The sequence below is a fragment of the Manis pentadactyla genome, chromosome 7, assembly GCF_030020395.1.
Source record: "Manis pentadactyla isolate mManPen7 chromosome 7, mManPen7.hap1, whole genome shotgun sequence".
Lineage (NCBI taxonomy): Eukaryota > Metazoa > Chordata > Mammalia > Pholidota > Manidae > Manis > Manis pentadactyla.
This window is the reverse complement of record NC_080025.1, coordinates 123,418,303-123,441,095: the sequence shown is the minus strand read 5'-3', so window position 1 is coordinate 123,441,095 and position 22,793 is coordinate 123,418,303. Positions and strand designations below refer to the sequence as shown.

General features: G+C 31.3%; 1 protein-coding gene across 6 annotated transcripts in view; it reads left to right on the top strand.

The window, feature by feature from the left end:
* The window catches only part of POT1 (protection of telomeres 1), a 100,367-nt gene that overhangs the window by 67,917 nt on the left and 9,657 nt on the right, over positions 1-22,793 (top strand). For 5 of the 6 annotated variants that reach the window (XR_008998545.1, XM_057504739.1, XM_057504737.1 and 2 more), the window contains 8 exons: positions 1,639-1,737; positions 5,094-5,249; positions 9,569-9,738; positions 10,844-10,929; positions 14,506-14,562; positions 16,654-16,810; positions 18,422-18,627; positions 21,829-21,964. Coding sequence is in view for 5 of the 6 variants with exons in the window: in XM_057504739.1 (XP_057360722.1) it covers positions 1,639-1,737; positions 5,094-5,249; positions 9,569-9,738; positions 10,844-10,929; positions 14,506-14,562; positions 16,654-16,810; positions 18,422-18,627; positions 21,829-21,964 (1,067 nt within the window). In the remaining variant the exon portion in view is untranslated. The remainder of the gene's footprint in view (positions 1-1,638; positions 1,738-5,093; positions 5,250-9,568; positions 9,739-10,843; positions 10,930-14,505; positions 14,563-16,653; positions 16,811-18,421; positions 18,628-21,828; positions 21,965-22,793) is intronic. The other variant, XM_057504740.1, reaches the window with a different exon arrangement.

Sequence of the window (22,793 nt, the reverse complement as noted above, 5' to 3'; positions counted from 1 at the left end):
GTGTAACATAACTGGTTCAATGATTACCCATATTATTAAATCCTCCCATCCCCACAAGTACAGCTACTGTCTGTCAACATAGGAAGATGTTACAGAATCATTGACTATATTCTCTGACCATATTATCTTTACTACTGTCCCCTTGACCAGCCTACATTGATTGAGAAATTGTGTGCCCCTTTATTGCCTTCAGCCTCTGCACCCACCCACTCTAGCCCCTCCCCCTTGGTAATCACCAGTCACTTCTCAGTGTCTGTGAGTCTATTGCTGTATTGTTTATTCTGTTTTGCTTTGTATTTATATTCCTGTGGTTATTTCTTTAGCTTCTGCCTCTTTGGAACAGTGCGACAGGAAATGGAGTACAACAGCGCTTGGACAAGTATTTGGTTTAGCATTATTTTCACTTATACCTTATATGAAGGAATGGTGAAGACAGAAATCATTGAATAAAATAGGAAGTTTTTAAGGTTTTTGAGGTTGAAGATAGCACATGTTTATGTACACAAATACTATGAAAAAGTAAATTCATAGTATAAAGAAAATTAAGTCAGAATGACAGCCAAAGCTAAAGCAACATAAAGTCATCCAAAGTTAAAAGGATCTTAGGTCATCCAGTCAGTTTCTGCCCAGTGACACCCTTCACAAATGAGCGTTTATTTGCTAATTACTGAATGCTTCCATGACAAGGAATCTGTTGTGCAGAGAATTATGCTCTGTTTTGACTGCTATATTAGAAAATTCTTAAATTATGAGATAAAATCTACAACCTGTTAGCTAACATGGCTGATTCTACATTTCCTTTCTAAAGCAACAAAACACATACCTGCATCCTCTTTTTGTAGATAGCTTTTCAGATAGTAAAAACAGCTTTCATGTAGATGTTATTTTAAAATACAAGATTCAGAGTTGGATGTAAGAAATTACCCTAGTAAGACTTTCCTCAAGATAATTAAATCTCAAAAGTCTTTGTATGCTGTTTGACTTAATTCTACTTTTATAAATGTATTTCATAGGAATAATTCAAAGTCTGGAAAAAATGCATTTAAATGAATGTTCATATCCTTATATTTCTTACAGTTCAAAAAATTAGAAATCAATTATAGCTATAGGTTATTAAGAATATAATGTTATTTTAAGAGTATATTAGAGACTATGGCCAGAGATATACTCAAAAGTACTGAGAGACAAAATTAAGAGTCTTAAATCTCTTCATAAAAGAAAGAAAACATAGCATATTGAAATAAACTTTAAACTCAAGAAATTAAAATGACAAAACAGGACTATAGAAGGTAGTAAGAAATATTTTAATAAGGTATATAATTTTTGGATAGGTAATTTTAGCTTCATCTAGATATTTAAAAGACATTTTTAAATGATTTCTAGTGAAAAGTTTCTCTCCTGACTTCCTTTCTTATGCCCATCTTCTCAATCTCTCCCTCCAAAAACTGTGTAACTGAATCAAGTTTCTTGAATATATTTTCTCATGTATTTTAGTTCATATACAAATACATATTCTTTTTTCTCTTTTTGTATGTACATGGTAACATACTATACACACTACTCTGTAATTGCTTTTTTAACTTAATTCTATCATAAGAGATTTTTCTACATCACCTCTTAAAAAGTTTCTTGTCTTAGTTTCCTAGGACTGCCCTGACACATTACCACAAACTGGATGGCTTGAAGAAATGTAAATGTATTATCTCCCAGTTCTGGAGCCAGAAGTACAAAATCAAGGTGTTGGCAGGCTCCCGCTCCCTCCGAAGGCTCTTCAGGAGAATGCTTCCTGGCTTCTCCCTAGCTTCTGGTGGTTTCTAGCAACTCTTGACATTCTCTGGTTCACCAGCTGCACCACTCTAATCTCTGTCTCTGTTGTTAAATGGCCTTCTTACCTATATGTGTGTAAGTCCAAATTCTCCTCTTCCTAGAAGGAGACTAATCAATGGATTTCGGGCCCATCTTACTTCAGTATGACCACATCTTAACTGACTACGTCTGTGGAGCCACTATTTCCAAATAAGGACACATTCACAGGCTCCAAGTGGACATGGATTTTTTGGGGGGACACTACTTAACTGCTTTGGTTTTTTATCTGATGGGGGTATGGAATCATTTATTTTAATTTGTGTCCTATTGATGCATTTAGGAGGTTGACTTAAACATTTGTCATTTCACATGTGTCCTGATAGATCTGTGAAGATAAATTTTCTAGAAATAGAAGTGCTGATTCAAGGAGTATGTGCATTTGAAATTTTGATAACTCTTGCTGAATTACCCCTCATAGAGGTTTGTGCTCCTTTAAACAATTCTATGAAAGTACCTGTTTCCTAACAGTAAGATATGTAAGAATTGTTATATATGATTTTTTTTAATAGAAAAAGATAAAATTGCCCAAAGTTCAAAGATTTTTAAAAAAAGGGTTTGGTTATTATGATTTTTAAAAAGATAGAGAATCTTCTAAGTTAGTGATGATACAACAGATGTATTCACATATACGGGAGAGCTTAAGCATCATAAAATCATATCTCCAACTTTTATGCTGGCAAATAATAACATCTATTTTAAATTGATAATTTTTCACTTTTAAAATTGAAATGTAACATAGATTTTTAAATTGTTGAATTAACTACTGAAAATATTACATGCTCAGATAGTGAATTCCTTCAAACTCAGACCAAAAGCAGACCAATATTATATAAAACAAAGGGCACACATCCCAGTTATATTTATAAATATAGAAACCAAAATTCTTGATCAAATATTATCAAACAAAATCCAACTATATATTTAAAAATAATATACTGTAATCTAGCACAATCTAGTTTTAAAAATCAAATTATTTAATTTCAGGAAAATTATAGTCATCTCTGTGAATGTTAAAAATTATATGATTTTTCCATGAATGTTAAAAATTATTTTTGTGAAATTGTTCAACAAAACAGAACTAGATGTGTGCTTTGTTCAACTTTGTAAACATTTTCTATCCTAAGGTAAACAAAATATCTAAGGTTGAAATTCTGGAGTCAGTAATGCCAGGAACAAGACAAAACCTTCTCAGTTATTTTGTCAGTTATGTAATGTTCAGGACATCTTGTAAAATTCACTAAGAAAAAGAAATGAGACATATAACTCTCTTAAAAGGATAAAAAAGCGTCAGTTACAAAAGATACAAATTCCGATAACTAACTGAAAAGTTTTTTTAGATTAGTAAAAATTATTCAGTGAGATAAGTGGTTCAAATCATGAGTAAAGTATAGCCTTCTTACATATCAGTAATAAATAGAACATACAATTGAATAAAAGATTTTTTGAAGTCACAACTGTTAAAGTTCATACAAGAAATAGCTGAGATAACTACAAAACTTTACTTAGTAGCATAAAAGAAAACTTGAACTATTAAAAAATTTTTTATTCTTTCCTGAAGTGTTTTTAAGTAGAATGTAATTGTTTCTTTAGTTGACAATAGTTCTGAAGTTTATTAGAAACATTGAATGATCAAGGATAAATAAGAAAGGCTTGACAGAGGAAACTAAGTGAGGCCTCCAGAGCAGATATCAAGACATAGTATGAAATTACAGTAATTAAAGCCATAGTAAGACTAATTAATGGAAAAGATCAGGAACCTCAGAAACAGTCTTATACATACAATTCAACATATAAAAACATTAAATAACATTTTTAATTGGTGAAGAAAGACTGTTAAATGGTGATTGTTATCTATGTTGGAAAATATCAGGTTTGTATATAATATACATACTGCTAACAGATTGAGTTTTGATACAAAATTACAAATTTTCAGAATTAAAAAAGTCTGACTTCAAGGCAATTAAAATCGAAGCATAAAAGCTGTATAGCAATACTGTACCTGTTTAGCCCTTCCCACAAAAGACTCGTGAATTGGTCTGTTAAGCCATTCTAAAGTCACAAAAACTGTACACAAAATGAAAAATTACTTTCCACGGGGGAAAAATATTTGTGACACATCATATTACTGCTCCCAAAGTGATTGTCCTGATTCTTTAAATAATTTAGGAAACAGTGAGTGATACAAACTCATGACTGTTTATTTGAAATTAGCGCTATCACCAGCATTATTTGTTAATTCCTCTGTAATCTGACACTGGCAGACAACTTCTTTATAGAGATGTTTTTTTTTTTCTCTTTAGATAGTCTGTTTACTCTTGTCTAGCCAAACTTCTGACATGGCAGAGGCATTCCTCCTTACACCAAGTATCTTGTGTCATACTCATCTATAGCCCAGCTTAGCTGTCGTAAAACCCCAGCACCATGCAGGCTTTCTCATGCTGTAAGGATGGGACAGTGTCTGCTTGTCCTGTGCCTGTGTTCCCTTCCTGTCTCAGTGTAGCCTGCATAGTAGTCCAATGTATCTTTTCCTTTTCCAGAATCCATGATTCTCATTAATTTGTATTCACAGCATCTAATATAAGCAAAATATTCATATCTGTAAGTTTAAAGGCCTTTTCCAAATCAAAACAAAGTGGAAAAATAGGCAAAAATCAGAATACACTTCTAAAGACTAGGTATGTATATATAAGAAAATAAGTAGAGATTCTCATAGAGGTTTATATACAAGGTTGTAATAACTTAATTATTTAAAAGAGCAAAAAGTTTGAAGGAACCCAAATCACCAGTAGAGGTACTAGTTTAATAAATTTGTGTGCATCCATAGCATAGAATAATATAAAGACGTTGAAAGTCGTATTTTAGAAGAATATTTAAATTGCTCAGCAATAAACTAAGAAATGAAAAGCAGAATATAATGCCAGTTTGTTAAAATGGAAAAAAAAACATAAATGCAGTGAAGAAAAAAGATAAAGTAAATGCAACAATATGTTAATGTTTTTTTCCAGGCTTACAGCAGTGTGAATTTTTTCTTCTTTGTATTTCCCATATTACCTATACTTTTGTAGTCTTTTTGCAATTATAAAAGAATATATGTCATATTTAAAGTTTAGCAGATACTGGGGGGATACATTTAATTACTTTTGAGTTATATTACACCAGCAAATCTCTTTCTGCTCCAACAGTTTTACAAAAAGATCATTAAACTTTGCTTTACCCTCTTATGGCAGGTATGGGATGGCACCAGGACCCCATTCCCATCTTGGAGAGTCTTAATACAAGACCTTGCTCTAGAAGGTGATTTAAGCCATATTAATCGGCTGCAGAATCTGACAATAGACATTTTAGTCTATGACAACCATGTTCAAGTGGCAAAATCTCTGAAGGTGATGTTGAGTAGCAAATGTTTGCTATTTTGTATTTTTGTAAATTTGGGGGTAAATCACATTTATAGATAATATCAGGATCTAGAAATTAACTTCAAATTTATTTTCCTTTAATCCTTTAATCTTTAATTGTAAAGTGTACTAAGTATTATTGATTGGTTTGACAAAATCTAGCCTGTAACTTTGTATTCATTACTTAAAATCGTTAATCCACTTCTAATATTTATGATAAATTGTATTTGCATTTGTGTGTGTTTCAGAGTTTATAAAAATTTGCTCACTGTTTTTGAGATACAGCTTTTTAGATAGAAGTACACTGTTTAGATATGACACTTCTTGCTTATTAATAAAATTTTAGGGAATATTTTCCTTCTGTTATATCTTATTTGCAAGTATCCTTTCTAACAAAGAATAGTATCATTAATAATAAGAAAAATAATAGTAACATTTGTTAAGCACTTCATATGTATTTAGAACTGTCCTGTGTGGTAGGTACTATCATATTTCAATTTTACAAATGTGAAAATGGAGGCATGTTTCCATTTTACAAACAAGAAAACGTTAAGTCCAAGATTTCGTAGCTGCTTGGATGAAGCCACTTGTTTGAATCTACAGTGTCTGTTTCTAGAGCCAATCCTCATAAACAATATATGAAATGATTTTCTTTATTGAAGTAGCTTCCATTCTACCTTTCAGAAGTTATACAGACTATTTAGAGGAAAGAAACTGTAAAAGTGAATTGCAGTTTTCTTAGATCTGAATTTTAGTCCCCAGATTCCCTTGGTAAATAAATGTTCTTCGAGGAGGAAATACTTCCACTCACACATTATGTTACAAATAGGGCCGCCCAACTCAAATCAATAAATTAGGTTAAAGTCAGGGTCCAGAAAGGTGTGATAACTGCATTTTCTTGTGCTTTATGCATGTGTGTATGTGCATGTGTTCATACTTGACATTCCAGAGAAAATTAACAGTTGAAGATTTATTTTTGATGCATTTCTGATTTATCTGTATTGATTATTTTTTTCTGATAATAAATGTAATGATAAAGCAAATTCTGAGATCTTTTAAGAACACAGTTTTAAAAATAAAATGTGAATTTATTTTTTATTCTATTTTCACCATTTAATTCCCTTCTGTTTCCCAGTTCTGCTTCTCTAAGTCTTTCTATTTTCTTGCTTTTACTGATTTCCTTGTCCAAGCCCTGAACAGCACCCAGCGTAGTGCTTTCCACATAGTAAGGATGAAGTAAATAATATCTGCCAGTAAATCAATAGTACTCTGCATTTTTGATATTTTTTCCATCTCCTTTTTGTCTGCTTTATCTCACCCACTAGAGGGTGCAATGAGAGCACACATAATAAAATATAGGACAGTTAATTTCTTTCTAAAGATACTGACATTATTTATCTTCAGTGTAGTAGAAAAATGAAAAGGATTGTCTCTGTATATAAGTAATATAATAGTGGGCTTTTATTTAATGTGCATTGATATCATATCAATAATTAATTTATAATTAAATAAATCATTTAAATAATTTCTTAAATTAAATTTATTATGAAATAACCTCTATACCATTTCACATTAAGAAATCTCCAGAGTCGTGACATTGGTACAAATTAATTCTTATCAGCACTTGAAGACAACTGTTTAAAATTGTATCTTTAAACCAAAGTACATGTAACACAGTGTATTTTTGTTGTGTAGTAACAGGAAAAAAGGTGTCATTTTTTTAATAAAGACAGTTACGGCAATTCTAAAATTAAGTTTAATTGACTTCTTTCTACATTTTCTAGCCTAAATTGCTTTTAACATTTTTCTTAAACCTTGCTTTTCAAGTTTTACACACACACACACACACAAACACAAACTGCCATTTCAAACCACTTTTTGGCTTTCAGTAGTTCAAGAGCTGTAGTTGTTTATTTTCAGACATAAACAAATCTTTAAAAATATTAAACCTAAAGGGATATTCTTGACAGTTTATAAAGGAATACTTGTTATTTCTAAAGGAATAGTGATTTAATAGCCATATTTGCTTTTGCTTATCTTTAATGTTTCTGTTTTGAAATGGGCCTTTACAACAATTCTTTATATTTTTATAATTTTTGGTTATGACTCCTTTACTTGTATTTTTGGAATCTTATCACATTACAAGGTTAAGCAATATTTGTCTATTATAGTAGCACATCTGCCACATTTCATAGTATATTTAGCAAGCTTAAAAAAAATACAATGCTGCCTCCAGAAGGAATTTCTGGAAATAACAATTTGTCATCTTTCTAGCTTATTTATATAAATTTTCTCTTGGTCTTTACATTTTGTTTTATTATGAAATACAGTAGTAGAAAAGATAGTATAATAAACACCCATATGTCTATCTCCAAGAACATTCCTAAATGTTTTGCCACACTTATTTCAGGTACTTTTAATTTTTAGGAAATACTTCTGTACTGCTGAACGTTCTTTGTGCCTCTTATTCTCGTTTTTTGCTCCCCATTATTCTTTTTCTACTTATCCTAATGTGTAGGTATGTACAGTCATGTTTATCATACTTTTATATACTTTTGTCTGCAAAACACATGTAGTATGTGTATCATTCTGTAATTTGCTTTTTTCCCTTGATGTTGTAATTTTAAGATTTGCCATGTTCATACATGTGTCTGCAATAATACCAGACTGTATTATGTATTATACCTTTATTTATAAATGATATTCCATAGATCTAGCAAGCTCCCTCTCCCAGCTCAGTCCTCAAAATTGACTTGCTATTCACTTTCATATACATTTTCAGATCAACTTTTCAAATTCCATGAAAGACACTGGGGATTTTGATTGAAATTGCATTAATTTTAAGCCCAATTAATTTGTGGAAAATTACCATCTTTATAATGTTGAAGCTTTTCATATGTGAATATGTTATCTTTCTCATGTGTTTAGGTCTTCTTTTAAGTCCTTTGTAGATTATATACATATACTGTACAGTGTAATTATGTATATTTAAAGAGAATTGTAGAATAATAAATGTTTGAAAAGAGCGAGGTTAAAGTAAATAGAAGTAGATTGCTTTATATATTTTGGAGACCCTGAGGAAAATCAGTTTTGTCTTCTCTTTCTTTTTGGTGTTTTCCTTCTCGAACTCTCCTTACCCTGCTTCCTTGCCATGATGCAATTGTCAGTGGAAGAAGTCAGGGAAGAGAAGACTAAATGCCTTACCTCCTCCTCACAAAACCCATGATTGGGTGGGTTAAAGACCCTTGAGAATAAAAGAGTATCATCGTCTGGGAGTATAGACTGTCCCCCTTACTCCCTTCCCCACCCATCAAATCCAGAGGGTAATGAGGAGAAATATAGTTGACTGAAACAGTAATAAGCAGAGGTGGGAAGTTGGTTTACTACCTCATCTTTTTTTATATTCCCCTATATACAGCTTTTCTGTTACATAGTATCTCACCACTGTTACACAATCCTGACCCTGGAAAGAAGAGAGAATGTATGTAGTCCCACAGTGGTCAGGAGTGCTGTTTTATACCAGCAAATCCAATTTCCTAGTTGGTAACTCCTCTTGTTTGTAACTCTTTCTCATGAAACTCAGTGTGATTTAGGTTATATAGCTTCTTCCCTTGAGTAGATGTCAGTTTCTTTTTAAATGTTCTACATTAAAAGAATATCAAATGCCCTATAATTAGAGACATTTTTAAGTTTAAGTATAGCTAAACATCTAAAGTTAACTATGGAACATTTGGTTCAAAACTATAATTGGTTTAATCCTGTATTTAAACTCATAAATGTGTGTGTATACAAACACAATTGTTTATTAACAAAAGTTGTGGATGGGGGATGTTTATTATTTTGATATTGTAGAACATTTAAAAATACATTCTAGTATTCTCACAGTGACAGTTTTTAGTGATAATATTTAATTAAATTTACCTTAAAGTAGTTAAAGCAATTTTTTTCAGAAACCTTAAGTTTAAGTTTTCCCAATCAGATAGAAAGCTTAGATTTGATTTAAGTAATGGATTTCTTAACTACTAAATTTTATCAATGTGAAGACTCAATCTTATTTTGCACTTAAATATCTCTGAAATGAAAGTATGTCTTACATTTGAAAAAAAAATGTACATACATACATGTATAGATATGTAGAGACACATGTTTTGGTTTTGATACAGTGTCCTTGGGGCCAATATCAGTACATACCAGTATAGCAAACCTGTGTCCTTTCTGATTGGTCAGCACCCCTGGTTGGTCAGCATGAATATCAGAGATTGTTTGATTTTTCTATATTTTCTAAATAATAAGTTATCTATTTTTAGGTTGGGAGCTTTCTTAGAATTTACAGCCTCCATACCAAGCTTCAGTCTGTGAATTCAGAGACCCAAGCAACATTGTTAGCTCTAGAGTTTCATCTCCATGGGGGTACCAGTTATGGTCGGGGAATCAGAGTCTTGCCAGAAAGTAACTCTGATGTGGATCAACTGAAAAAGTAAGCATATTATATATCTATTTAGAAATAGTAACTAAGGTATTAATTAAGCTGATTTCCAAAGTAATATTGTTTGGGAGTGTGCATGGGGATGGTGGTTGGTATCTGATAGCCTCCTTGTAATTGATCCTCATAGACTCCTTTGCCATTATCCATTTTTTTAAACACATGAACCAAATGAAACAAATTAAGTGATTGTGGCGTCCAGTAGCTAAATGGTAGCAGTGCTAGGGGTATAGATTTAAGTTTCCAATAGTTACTTATGTCTACTCTTGCACATATGCTCTTCTACCATTGGCCGCATGCTCCATGTACAGTAACAGTGGACACTGGACCTTAACTAAAGTATGAAAAACTTGATGTGTATCTAGGATTCTGAACATACTTCCTGCCATGAAAAAAAATTTTCTTTCTAAAGTACCTATGACTGATAAAAAAGGTAATAGAAGTGTTTTAGGGTACCATATTTTTACAATCTCTAGATGTGCCCAGAAAGTGAACTGTATCTTAACTTCAGCTGTAATTTGCAATTCCTTTTTTCCTGAAGTATTCCTAGTGGTCACTGTGTACAGAAATTTTTGACCAGTATTTTAGAGATATAAAAATATATTTGCATATCTTCAAAGAGATGTAGGAAATACTCTGTTCTGCACATTGAAATGAAGTAACTATTTTCCAAGTTTTGATATATATTGAAGTCAGTATGACTTTAAAACCAATTAAATTGGCTATTTTAATAAACATACCAGTTTCACTACTTTTTTTCATATTGGAATATATATCAATGCAGTATTTCACTTGAATCTAGAATGAGGTTGTTGTGGCTGTGAATGTCACCCATTAAATTCCCAGATTATTTTTGTTTGCAGTTTCATTATCCCACTGTTCACTTTCAGAAGATTCCATCTGTCTGGAATCAGGTTTAAACTTTGGGTGTCTTTGGAACCCCCAAATAATCTGATGTAAGCTATAGGCCTTCTATTGAATGCGTACACACAGAGGATCTTTTACACAGTTTCAGTAATTTCTTGGTTTCTTAGGACAGAACTAAATTGACCATAATAACTTGGTTTTGCAATTTCAAGTTATACTCTTTCAATTATAGGAGTTTAGAATCTGCAGATTTGACAGCCATTCAGTCTCATGGTATATGTCAATCAGAACATGAGGACAGCTTTCCAACTGTTTCAAGTAAGAACAGTTTTTAATGTTGACAGTTTAATTTCTGCTACATAAAACAGCTTTATCAACATTAATCCTCTTTTTTAACATCTTCTCATCCCTTCCTCTTTTTTCTTAAATCCATGTTCTTGTAAAGGAACTTGCTAGATCTTTATCTGTGTCCTGTGCAAAGGTAAATATTACTCCTCCCTTAATTACATAATTACATTTTCACATTGTGGTGGTAAGGATTACTTGATTTATGACATATAATATTATATATTTATATATGTACTTTAAGTATATGTGTGTATTATTCTTTTCAATCATACATATCTTAGAGGTATTTTTTAATCATACATATCTTAGAGGTATGTATGGTTCCCAGTCTTTATCAGAATTAATCAGGTACTATATTAAAACTGGTTGCATATTTGTTGTGTATTTATATTTTGTCTACCTGAATAAATGATTATTCAAATCTAAATTTTAAAACTCTCAATCTGTAAGATTTTTTTCCTTTACCACTTTGTCTTAATGTCTACTTGTACATTCTGGGACCTGGAATCTATGTGATGTTTCTGTCCCATATTTTTTTACATTCTAATTTCTTCCCTAGTATGACAATTTTGTAAGTATTTACTCTCTTTCTATACCAGCAATGGTAAGCATTAAAATTAACGTGTATTACTTCGTAGGCACTTCTAAGTGGCTACATGCATTATTTTTTAATCCTACTAACACTCATATGAGATTGATATTATTTTGCCCTTTTACAAAAGGAAACTGAGGCTTTGAGTGATGAGGGTCAGATAATTTGCTCAGTGTTACTTAGCTGTTAAGTGATGGCAAAGCCAGTCAGATTCAAATACAGGCTGTTTGATTTCTTTGTGTACATTTTAAGTTTATGTTTTCATTATCTCTGCCTTAAAACTCTCCATGTTTCCTAGCACCTTGCTGACGGCATTTTAGCCTGATGTGTGATTACTTGAACTTCCATTAAGAGGCCAATTTATTTAAATGACTGTCATTTGGAGACAGTATAATTTGTAATTAGACTTTTTGAAACCTCTTTTCTCCTTTGACAAGAATTTTTGTTATTTTTAAATTACAAAAGTAGTACCTGTCTTATAATATCAAGTTATGTAGCATCCCATGCCTGTATGCCCAGTCCAGAGATAATGTTAACAGTTTAGTATGATTCCATAACCTCTTCATGTTTACACAAATATATATATACCTGTACATAAACAGATAGGACTTTACCTCTATTTAAATTTTTTACAAAAATGGGACCATACCATATAGTTGCTTTCTTTAACAGTATATCATGGACATCTTACAGGCTAATTCATGTGACTCAAACTCATTCTTCTAATAGTTGCATAATATTTTGTAATATGAACCTAACATTGCAAAGTCAGCCATTTTCTGTTTGATAAGGCATTCAGTTTGCTTCTATTTTTTTTTTTTTTTTTGGCCATACAAATAATTCTTTAATAGCCATCCTTGAACAATTGTGTTTTCATGTTTTTATGTCTCTAAAATTCCTAAAAGTGGGGTTGATGGATCAAATAGTAAACATATCTTTTGTTTTACTAAATGGTGCCAGATTATATGACAAAATGTCATAGGATTCGTGTGCAAATAGCAGTGTAAGAGAATGTCCTTTCCTCGCATTCTCAGCTGCATGAGAGGTTAACAGTATATGCAATTTTTGACAGTTTGGCAGGTAGAAGGTGATATTTCATTTCCCTGAGTACTTACAAGCTTGAAAATATTATGTATTTATCTGTCCTTTTTACCCACTTTTTGAATTGCCTGTTCTTAGCCTTCATTTGATTTTTCTTTTGGGCTTTTTATCTCTTATCAGTTTGTAAAAGAACATATACCTATTTTGCACGTTTTCTCTTATTTTCTTATTATTTGACTATTTTTAAGGTTTTTGCCATTGTTTTCACTTCATGCAGAATGGCAGATATTAAATAATGAGATTACTGAAATTATACTTTACCATCTTAATATGTCCATTCAACTGCTCTTGCCATGAATTCTTGCACCATGTATTGTAATGTTGAGGAAAGAGGACAAATAATGCATATATTTGTATATGAGGCCACATAAATTATAAAAACATACTAATACATATAATAGAATGTGAGGTAGAATAATTGCAAAATATGGATGCCTTTTAAAATCTTAAACCCATTTTAGAAAGTAGTATTAAAACTCACTGCTATTTTCAGTGCTTTTGCTTTCTTGTTAAAGTAAAAAATGTTTCATTGTGTTTATCAAGTCATATTATTAAATTTAGTAAGTTTGTTATTTTATCCACGTCTCCCTTTATTTCCTTCACAATGTATTTTTCCAACATAATAAAATTTCCAAACATACAGATAAGTTAAAACAATTGTACAGTAAACATTCATATGCCTACCATCTAGATTCTCCTATTAACATTTTACTCTATTTACTCTGTCATATATCTATCCCTCTTTTAATCCATGAACTCTTCTTATTTGTTGATACATTTCAGAGTAAGCTGCAGATATAAAATATGCCTCCTGAACACTTCAGAGTGAACGTCATTAATTAGAGTTTAATAGTTGTTCAGGATGCTTTCCTATTTTTGAGGTAAAGTTATATTCAATGAAGTGGACAACTTAAGTGTACCATCCATGTTGACTAATACATAAATCTGTATAACCTAAATATCTCAATATGTAGAATATCACTGTTATTGCAGAAAGGTGCTTCATGCTCCTTCCTAGTCAATCCCCACCCCAACTCCAAAAGTTGTTTTTTTCATACATTAATTATGCCTATTCTAGACCTTCAAGTACATTATGTACTCTTGTACATAATCTATATTTTTGAGTTTCATCCATAATGTTGCATCTGTCAGTGGTATGTTCCTTTTAAATAGTTAGTAGTATGGTATGAGGTAGACATTTTTAAAAATATGTATTTCCAGTTATTGTAGCACCTTTGTTTCCTTTTTTCTGTAAGATGGATTTAGTGCCTTTGTAAAAAATCAAATGCAGATGTGTGGATTTATTTCTGGGTTTTCCTAATAAAGGTGTGAAGTAAGCATTTTGTTTTCCCTTTGGAAAAAGAGTTCTGCTTTTCCAAAACTTTTGCTTTTCCTTTGGATTATTTTACAGCTTTATCAAAAATCAAATGATGATGTAAATGTGGGTTTATTTCTAGACTTTCTGTTTAATTCTGTTGCTATTAGTCACTCTTCCTACCAGTACTACATTGTCTTCATTATTATAACTTTATAGTAAATCTTGAAGTTGTGCAGTAGAAGTCCTCTAATTTTATTTTTCAAGATTCTGGATTCTTTGCATTTCCACTTAAGTGATAGAATCTCATCTCTTTCCACAATAAAGCCTCTGCAATTTTAATTAGGATTATATTGACTCCACAAATCAATTTGGGGAGAATTGGTGTCATAATGATATTGAGCTTTCTAATCCATGACATGGTATATTTCACTGATTGTTTAGATTTTCCTTAGTTTCTCAATGTTTTCAATGCCACATTGAATTTTTAATGGATTTTAAAACTGTGTAATTCTTTTTTTCCCTCTCCTTCCTATAGGCTCTGGATCAGTATCACTGTATGAGGTGGAAAGATGTCAACAACTGTCAGCTACAAGTAAGACAATGTCTTGTTTTTGGTATATGAGCATAGTAGTGGATGTAATACAGTCTGTCCTTAAACTTACCAACTAATTTATTCCTATCTAATATTGAAAGCAGGTATCCATGAAGACAAAAATATCCATATTTATCTTTTATTTATTTACCTCATCCTAACTGGCATAATGTGGAACCCAGAAAGATATATGCTTTTACATTGAATATGTATTTTAAGTCATATATTTTTATGGTCTTTGAACATATCCTATTATTTAATAGTGCAATAAGGCTTATTTTTAGTCTGAGAATGTAAAATATTATGTAAGACATTAATTTTAATCAGTTCACAATATGCATTTAGCAGTGTACATAAAGGAGCTTCTTACAGTATGCCCAAAACTTTAATTTTACCAATGATAGTAAATCTGTCAGATGCCCTCATTATATTTCTTCAGCTAAAATTAAAAAATTAAGAAAAAATAATTTTAAGCACAAGTATGCTAAATTAAGCTCTGTAATATGCTATTATAAAAATACAAGCTTCTCATTATAGAAAGAACATGTAACTGGAATGGGGGAAGGCTAGAATAAAGGATGTTATATTGGAATGGGAAGTATGAGTATGTAGTCATGGTTTTATAGATAGATACAAAAATAGATATAGATGTGTGTGTATGTAATGTATTCACTCATATACATATTCATACATACATACACAGGTATATGTGTTTAAGTATGAGTATGAACATGTGTGCATGGACACCCTAGCTCTGTCAGAGTGCATGGAAACAGTGACACCCAGTAGCAATGAGCACTCCTAGTGCACAGATCTTGGCTTATAATATTCCCTCTTGAAAGGATTCAGGGCTGATTGGAGAAATAGCAGATTCCAGGATTGGGGCAGGAGAATTACAAGATGAGTCTGGAACATCTTATGCCAGAAAGAGGTTCTCAATTAATGATGGAGCATGTCAAATCTGATAAAGTTTAAACATCAAAATAAAAAAAATAGTAGTGTTAGAATAGAACTGATTAAATAAAGTAGGAATCCATGTGGATAGTAAATAAAGAACAAAACAAATAAATGATGTTGAATGGAAAGCTCTTAGAAATGAATGGCAACCAATAAATGTAAAAGGAATGATGAAATTAGGAAAAAATCACTATTTTGCAACCATGATAGTAATGATTGATTTAGTTGTGAATCATTAGTGGATCCTAAATATCGTAAAGGTTTAGTGAACATTAGGATATTTATATTTTCCTGAGTACTTTCTTACTAATTATAAAGGGGAGAGTAGTAAGTTTGTAGTAGATAAACCTGCTATACCTTCAACTGAGCAGTTAGCATCCCCAGGAATGAAAACAGATATCTTATGTCTCTTGATGTGATGCACTGAGAAAGCCACAATATCACCTATATAGTAGTATTTCTGCCCTAATGCATCATCTGTATCTGGTCATGAGAAAAAACAGACACAGCCAAATAAATGGCCTCTAGTCCTTAAACACATCAAAATGTCATGAAAGACAAAAGCTGCAGAACCATTCTACATTAAAGGAGTCCAAGAGAAAGGAAAAATCAATGCATGTTCAAGATTGGATTCTGAACCTGAAAATAAAATTCTAAATAAGAACATTATAGGCACAGTTGGAAAAATATGAATAGTATCTGTTGATTCAATGATAATATTACATCATTAAGTGTTCTGATGTTGAAAATTGCACTGTAATATGTCAATGAAATTTCTTGTTCTTGTGAAGTGCACACCAAAGTATTTAGGGATAAAGGGACATAATGTCCACAAAGTATTCTCTAATGATTTGGGGGTATATATATATATATACTCCCGATATATATATACCCCCGAATCATTTATCTGTAAGGTTTATATATATATATATATATATATATATATATATATATGGGTAGAGGAAGATAAAGACAAAGGGAGATGATAAATGTGGCAAAATGTTAACAAAGTTGACAATTAATACAACTTGATTAGATTTTTTTGGTATATATTTGGTTCAGGGGGATTCATATCATGAATATACTTACTATACTTATTGTTGATTATTAACTTAATGTAAAAATTCTTTATAGTACTTACAGATCATCAGTATTTGGAGAAAACTCCACTATGTGCTATTTTGAAACAAAAAGCTCCCCAACAATATCGCATCCGAGCAAAACTGAGGTCCTATAAGCCAAGAAGACTCTTTCAGTCTGTTAAACTTCATTGTCCTAAGTGTCATTCAATGTAAGTATTTTCCATAGTATAACAGAAGTTTTCAGTTCATACTTGTGTATATATGTTTCCATATCTATCAGGTTAAGTCCTAGCAATGAGTAAATTGTGATTTTATGTATTGTATTTTGAAAGAATGGTAACATTTTTAAGAAAATTCTGAATTCTTAGAAAGTAAATCCTTCTGATATTTTTTAGTAATAATACAAGTGTGTGGCATTTTCAGATCTGAAATTCAATTTAGTAGCTCTAATAAATGCAAACAAATAAACTATGAAAATATTTGGGGAGACTTTCTCATTTGTCACAAAAAAAGTCTTAAAAATATAGCCATTAATATTTAAAATTCTTAAATAGAAAAGACTTCTGGTTAGTTGAAATTTCTAATTAAGTGATACAGAAAGTTCTGTCAGAAATATTTCTGTCACACTTAATGACTATAATGTAGTAAATGTAATTTAAATTTTTGTTAATAATTGAGAATTTCTCAGTGCCTCAAAGTTTTTATTTATATATAAATATAAATTTGTAAGACATGAGAATCAATATGCAATTAGCTCATGACATATTCTGAAATTATTTTTAATCCCTCTTTTTCATGCAGTTTGTCTTCTTTCTAAATACAGTGTGCAAATATGTGTACATTTTCATATTTGTGTGTATATATTCTTTGTGTGCTTCTGTGTACACTAATACACATATATTTTCCCCTCCAAAATCTAAGTATAATAATACTATTTGTAGAGATTTTTGATCAAGTCTCTCTAAATAAAAAAGGAGACCATCTTCCCATTTGAGCTTGAAATGGTAGTTGGAATTAAAATACAAATACAGACTTTAGATAATTGCTGAAGTATTATTAATTTATAGTTTGCAAAATCTGTAAAATCATAACTTTGCCAAATGAAATAATCCTCTATAACTACTTTATAAACAAGTAAGGAAATCATCTCAGAAAGGTTAAGAAGTGTTACCTAAACTTACATGGTTGGTTGGTAGCAAAACAGGACAAGGACATAAACCTTTTGATTCCAGATCATGCCATTTCTGTTGTATCATATTTTACCATATGACTTTTTAAAATTATTATTCTAGATTAAAAGGAATTGAAATATTGGTTTGTAAAGTAGGTGCCCTAGGAAAGTTATACCACTTGTGTGGTAAGTGGATATTTACCTGGAATGAAGATGGGGCAGCTGCATGTTTTTCTTCCCCTGAAAGGTTAGCATACCTTATAGAGGATGAAATTATTTCTAGCACCTGATATAATTACAGATAACCCTGGTATCCCAGAACCAGGCAAGGCAATTGCTGGTGGTTAATGTAATTATGATACAGATCTATTTAGCCTGGAAATATCAAATATCTTTCTATTGAATGAAAGTCATTTAATCTGCAAAGTGAATTATTTCCATAATTTAAAATAAGTGGCTGGCTCATCAGCACATAAACAGATGTTTTTAAATTGGATAATTTGTTAAATTTGAATTTCCAAGCTTTTACCAATTGTTTTCTGTTATTTCATTGTCAATTTTAGGCAAGAAGTTACACATGGATAATTTGTTAAATTTGAATTTCCAAGCTTATACCAATTGTTCTGTGTTATTTCATTGTCGATTTTAGGCAAGAAGTTCCACATGAGGGTGATTTGGATATAATTTTACAAGAGGGTGCAAGTAAAACCCCAGATGCCAAATTACAAAATACATTACTATATGATTCAAAAATGTGGACGACGAAAGACCAAGGGGAACGAAAAATAGCTATTCATTTTGTGAAAAATAATGGCATTCTCCCACTTTCAAATGACTGTCTAATTTTGATAGAAGGTAAGAAATGTAAGTTACTGTTTATAAGAATGCAGCTTTTCCTTATGTCTTTCTCTCATGAGCTATTGTTAAGTATATTTCAGGGGCAAACCTAGGCCATATAAAGTCAAAGTACTTTTAATTTAAATTTCATAAAATGGAATGTATTATATGTACAACTAGATTGACATACCATATACATATACACATGACTTTTTGAAATTATATGTTAAAGTCAGATGTTTGCATTTGTCCATCTTGTAGGATTCCTGCATATAATCTTAATCAGATCCAAGCTAATTGTGAAGCAGAATAATAAGCAAGAGGCCACTTGTTATGTATAGTTACTGTTCTCTTGGCCTCTGGATGTCACTGTTGTTTCATAAAAATAGAGTAGAAGTCATCTATTCATAACTAATCAAGGAAGAGACCCTTGAAACAAGATGATGTGTTTCAAAGGAATGAAACTTTGAGACATATTAATTTTTGCATTTCTTTTCTGCTTTTGTCTCAGTTTTATCTAACATTAATATATATACCACATAATTTTTCCCATGCATGCCAGATTTAAAGTTTCATTATTTTCCTTGAAACTTTTCTTCCTTAGTATTATTACATAATAAAAGGAAAGCATAATCTGACATTTGCTTTAGAAAAATCCTTAGTTTCGTTTTATCAGTGAACTGATCTTTATTGCAATGGATTATAATTTTATTACTGACATTTTTCTATTTATAAAAGTAATATGTAATCATTTTACAAAATATATATATATATACACATATATGAGTATGCATGTATATAAACACTGGTATCACTTTTATGAACATCTTTTGTTTAATACATTATAGAGTACCAAAAACTATTTTAATTAGTTTCTGTGTATTAATTCATTTAATCATCACAACAGTCCTATGCAGTGTGTTCTAATTATAAGCTATTTTTTATACCTTGAGAAAACTGAACCACAAAGAAGTTAAATGTCTTTCCCAGTATGGATAGTAAGTAGTGAAAATCAATTCTTTCCTGTTTTTTGACATAGTAACTGTAATGAACTTTATCTCCTCCCTATATGAAGTATAATTATGGGGGCTTAAGGCGTATAGTAAATGTTGCCCAATTACTTCCTAGTTTAGTTATCTTTGTGTGCATATCTTTAGCAGCAGACTAGATCATCTGTTACCCTACCCTCTTCATCATATACTAACACTTTAATAAACTTTGCTATTTTGATGAATGAAATGTGGTCTTATTCCACTAGCAGTATTTTAAATCTGTACCAGGACATAAATATAAAAACAAAAACAGAAACATGCATGCAAAAAAATGGAGTCAGACTGTTTCTATGCCCTAAAAATAAAATAAAGCTGTGGTCCCATCAGATTCTGTAAGAACTGTCTCTGTAAGGCCAACCAAGAGGATGTAAGGTATACCTTAGGTTTCTCCTGTGTTAAACTACCTCCCACCGAATTCTGTGCTGAAGTCAAGTTGGCCTTGTGGGTCCAAAGGTAACATGAATAAAAAAGTCCCCTTAGTTCCCAATCCTATCTTTAATTACCAGTCGTCCCACAAACTTTCAGTCTCATCTCTTACCATTCCTCAACCCCTGTCCATATTGAACTGGTGGCAGTTCATAAGCCCAGGATATTTCTCTGTGCCTCTGCCATTCCATTGCAATTTTCCTTAGAATTTCTGCTGTAGTACATCTTCAGAAGTAAATTCATAATCCACTTTATTCAGCAATTCATATGAAATACTTAATGAGCACCTACATATAACAGGCACTTTTCTGATTCACCAGGCAGATTTGAGTGGTTCTTAGTACATACTATATGAACTTCCAATGAAGCACTTTTTTTCTTGTATTAGATTTGTGTTATATCTATGTTTATAGATATCTTTCCTTCTTGGAATGTAAGCTCCTTATGGACAGGATAGATCTTTATTTTAATCTGTGTATCTTCAGCATCTGCAGCAGTATATCTGGCATGTAACAGATTCTCAGTGAATATTTACTGAGTAAGTAAGTATATTCAAAGTAATAACACTTTACCTTACAGAGCTTTTAATGCAAATGAAATGAAAGTCTATGTGAAAGCACTTTAAAACTTAAAAGGGTTTCATTAAAATGCAAGCCATTTTTATTTTATTCTATTTCTGAGTACTATAACCTTAACCATAGGCTGGGATCTAACTGAAGTATGACATGGCAGAACTGATTTCCAGGTATCATGGAGTTGTGGAAAGAGGGATGGGAGTTAGGCAAGTTAAAACACCACGGAAGCTTGTTATTGTTACCAAGATTTATCCAGTGTTCCTGAATAAACATTCCTTGGATTTTTGCAAGCCTTTGGCTAATTTATAGAGTCTTAAAAAAGTTGATTTAACAGTTTTTGCCAAAGGTCTTTTTGCTGTTACACAGAAGTGGTTTTCCTTACTATACTATGTTGAAAGTACATCCCTTATGATAGAATTTTAGCATTAAAAATTTTACACAAATTTTAAGAAATGCACAGAAGTATTTTTAGAAATCATATTTTCTTTCCCTGGAGAGAAATAATTATGAAAAAAACACCAGGAAAGGTACCATTAGGTTTGAGTTATCATAGATAATGCTGCTAGTAAAGGTACACCATTGGGCATACCATTTCTGCTCAGCCAACACACTAGTTTTAATGCCTCCTTAAATAGGGCAAGTATGATGGTATTCCCAGGAAAAATGAACAAACATTATGCATGGATTCATACTCCATGAACAGTTTGCATCTATATTTAAATTTAATGTTGACCTGAAAGTTTAAAAGATTTATTTCAAAGTCAAGAGTAAATTTGTCTTGCAAATTTAATGAGACTCCTGTTGTACTTTGGTGTCAGTTTTATTCTCTTTTGATTATTTGAACCAAAGTGTTTCTGGCATAAAAAGCAATTTATATAAATTTAAGAATTTGGCTAAAATTTCACAAGCCTTATATTTTTCGCAGCTCTCAGTATTTTTGTGCAGTGGTTACTTTAATCAATGTGTAGGATCCTAACTTTACAAATTATTATTTTTAATAGTGAATGTATAAATACGTCAAGCATCTTAATTCATGGCTTTCCTTGTCTTTTTGTATCAATCCCTTTAGCATTTTACTCTACCTCATGTGTTATTTAATAGGTATTCCATTTTGCCTACATTATAATCATGCTACTTAAAAGGGTTTCTTTATTTTCTTTCAATAGGAGGTACAGTCGATGAAATCTGCAAGCTCTCAAGCAAATTTCATAGTGTAATTCCTGTGAAATCTGGCCATGAAGACTTGGAACTCGTCGACCTTTCAGCACCATTTCTTATACAGGGAAAAATCCATCACTATGGGTAAGTTTTCAATTCTGGGACTATTTGGAATTAAAAACTTTAAGAGTAATATTTGTTTTTTATTATTTTACCTATTAGTTTCTATATATTCATGGATATGTATTGAATGATGATTTATGTGTACTCAGTTTTTCTGGTATGTATTTTGTGTTTTGATAGCACTGATACTACCTACAGTGTGCCAGGTGTAAGGCTGCTCTGTAGGCTAATAGCTCATTTGTTTTCTTCAACAAAGTTTTCAATACTATTTAGAAAAAGGCTCAGAGCTGCATCCTGGTAAAAATTAAATGATTGAATTCTACAATTTTTATGCCACAAAGTTACAAATTAGTTGCCACAGAGAAATTGGAAGATATCAGGATAAATTCAGAGCTAGAAGAAACAGATATGAATTTCAAGAAACTTCTAGTTTCTCTTGTACTTTTTAAACTCCAGTTTCTTTTATCTTACAGATTTTTTAAATATTAACATAATCATGTTTACCAAAATGTTTGTCAAAACTTTAAAGGTTTTAGTTGCTTTAGTTAGGTTTCTGGACCTGATACTTTTTAAATAGAGTCTAAACTAATGTTTCAGTATGTTTACCAGTTACACATCTTTTAAAGATTTTCTGTTTGATCTTAAATCTACCTTATTAATGACATTTTTCTAGAAAAGTATTTAATTTGTTTTTTATATTTAAAATTGACATACAGTTGTTCATGGTACTTTCTGATGATTTTTAAATCTCTACTTTGTTCCTGAATCCACTTAATATTTGCACCTTTTTTTCTTGACCATTTTTTGCCAAAGCAGCTACCTTTTATGTTTGTTGAAGCCGTCTATTGTT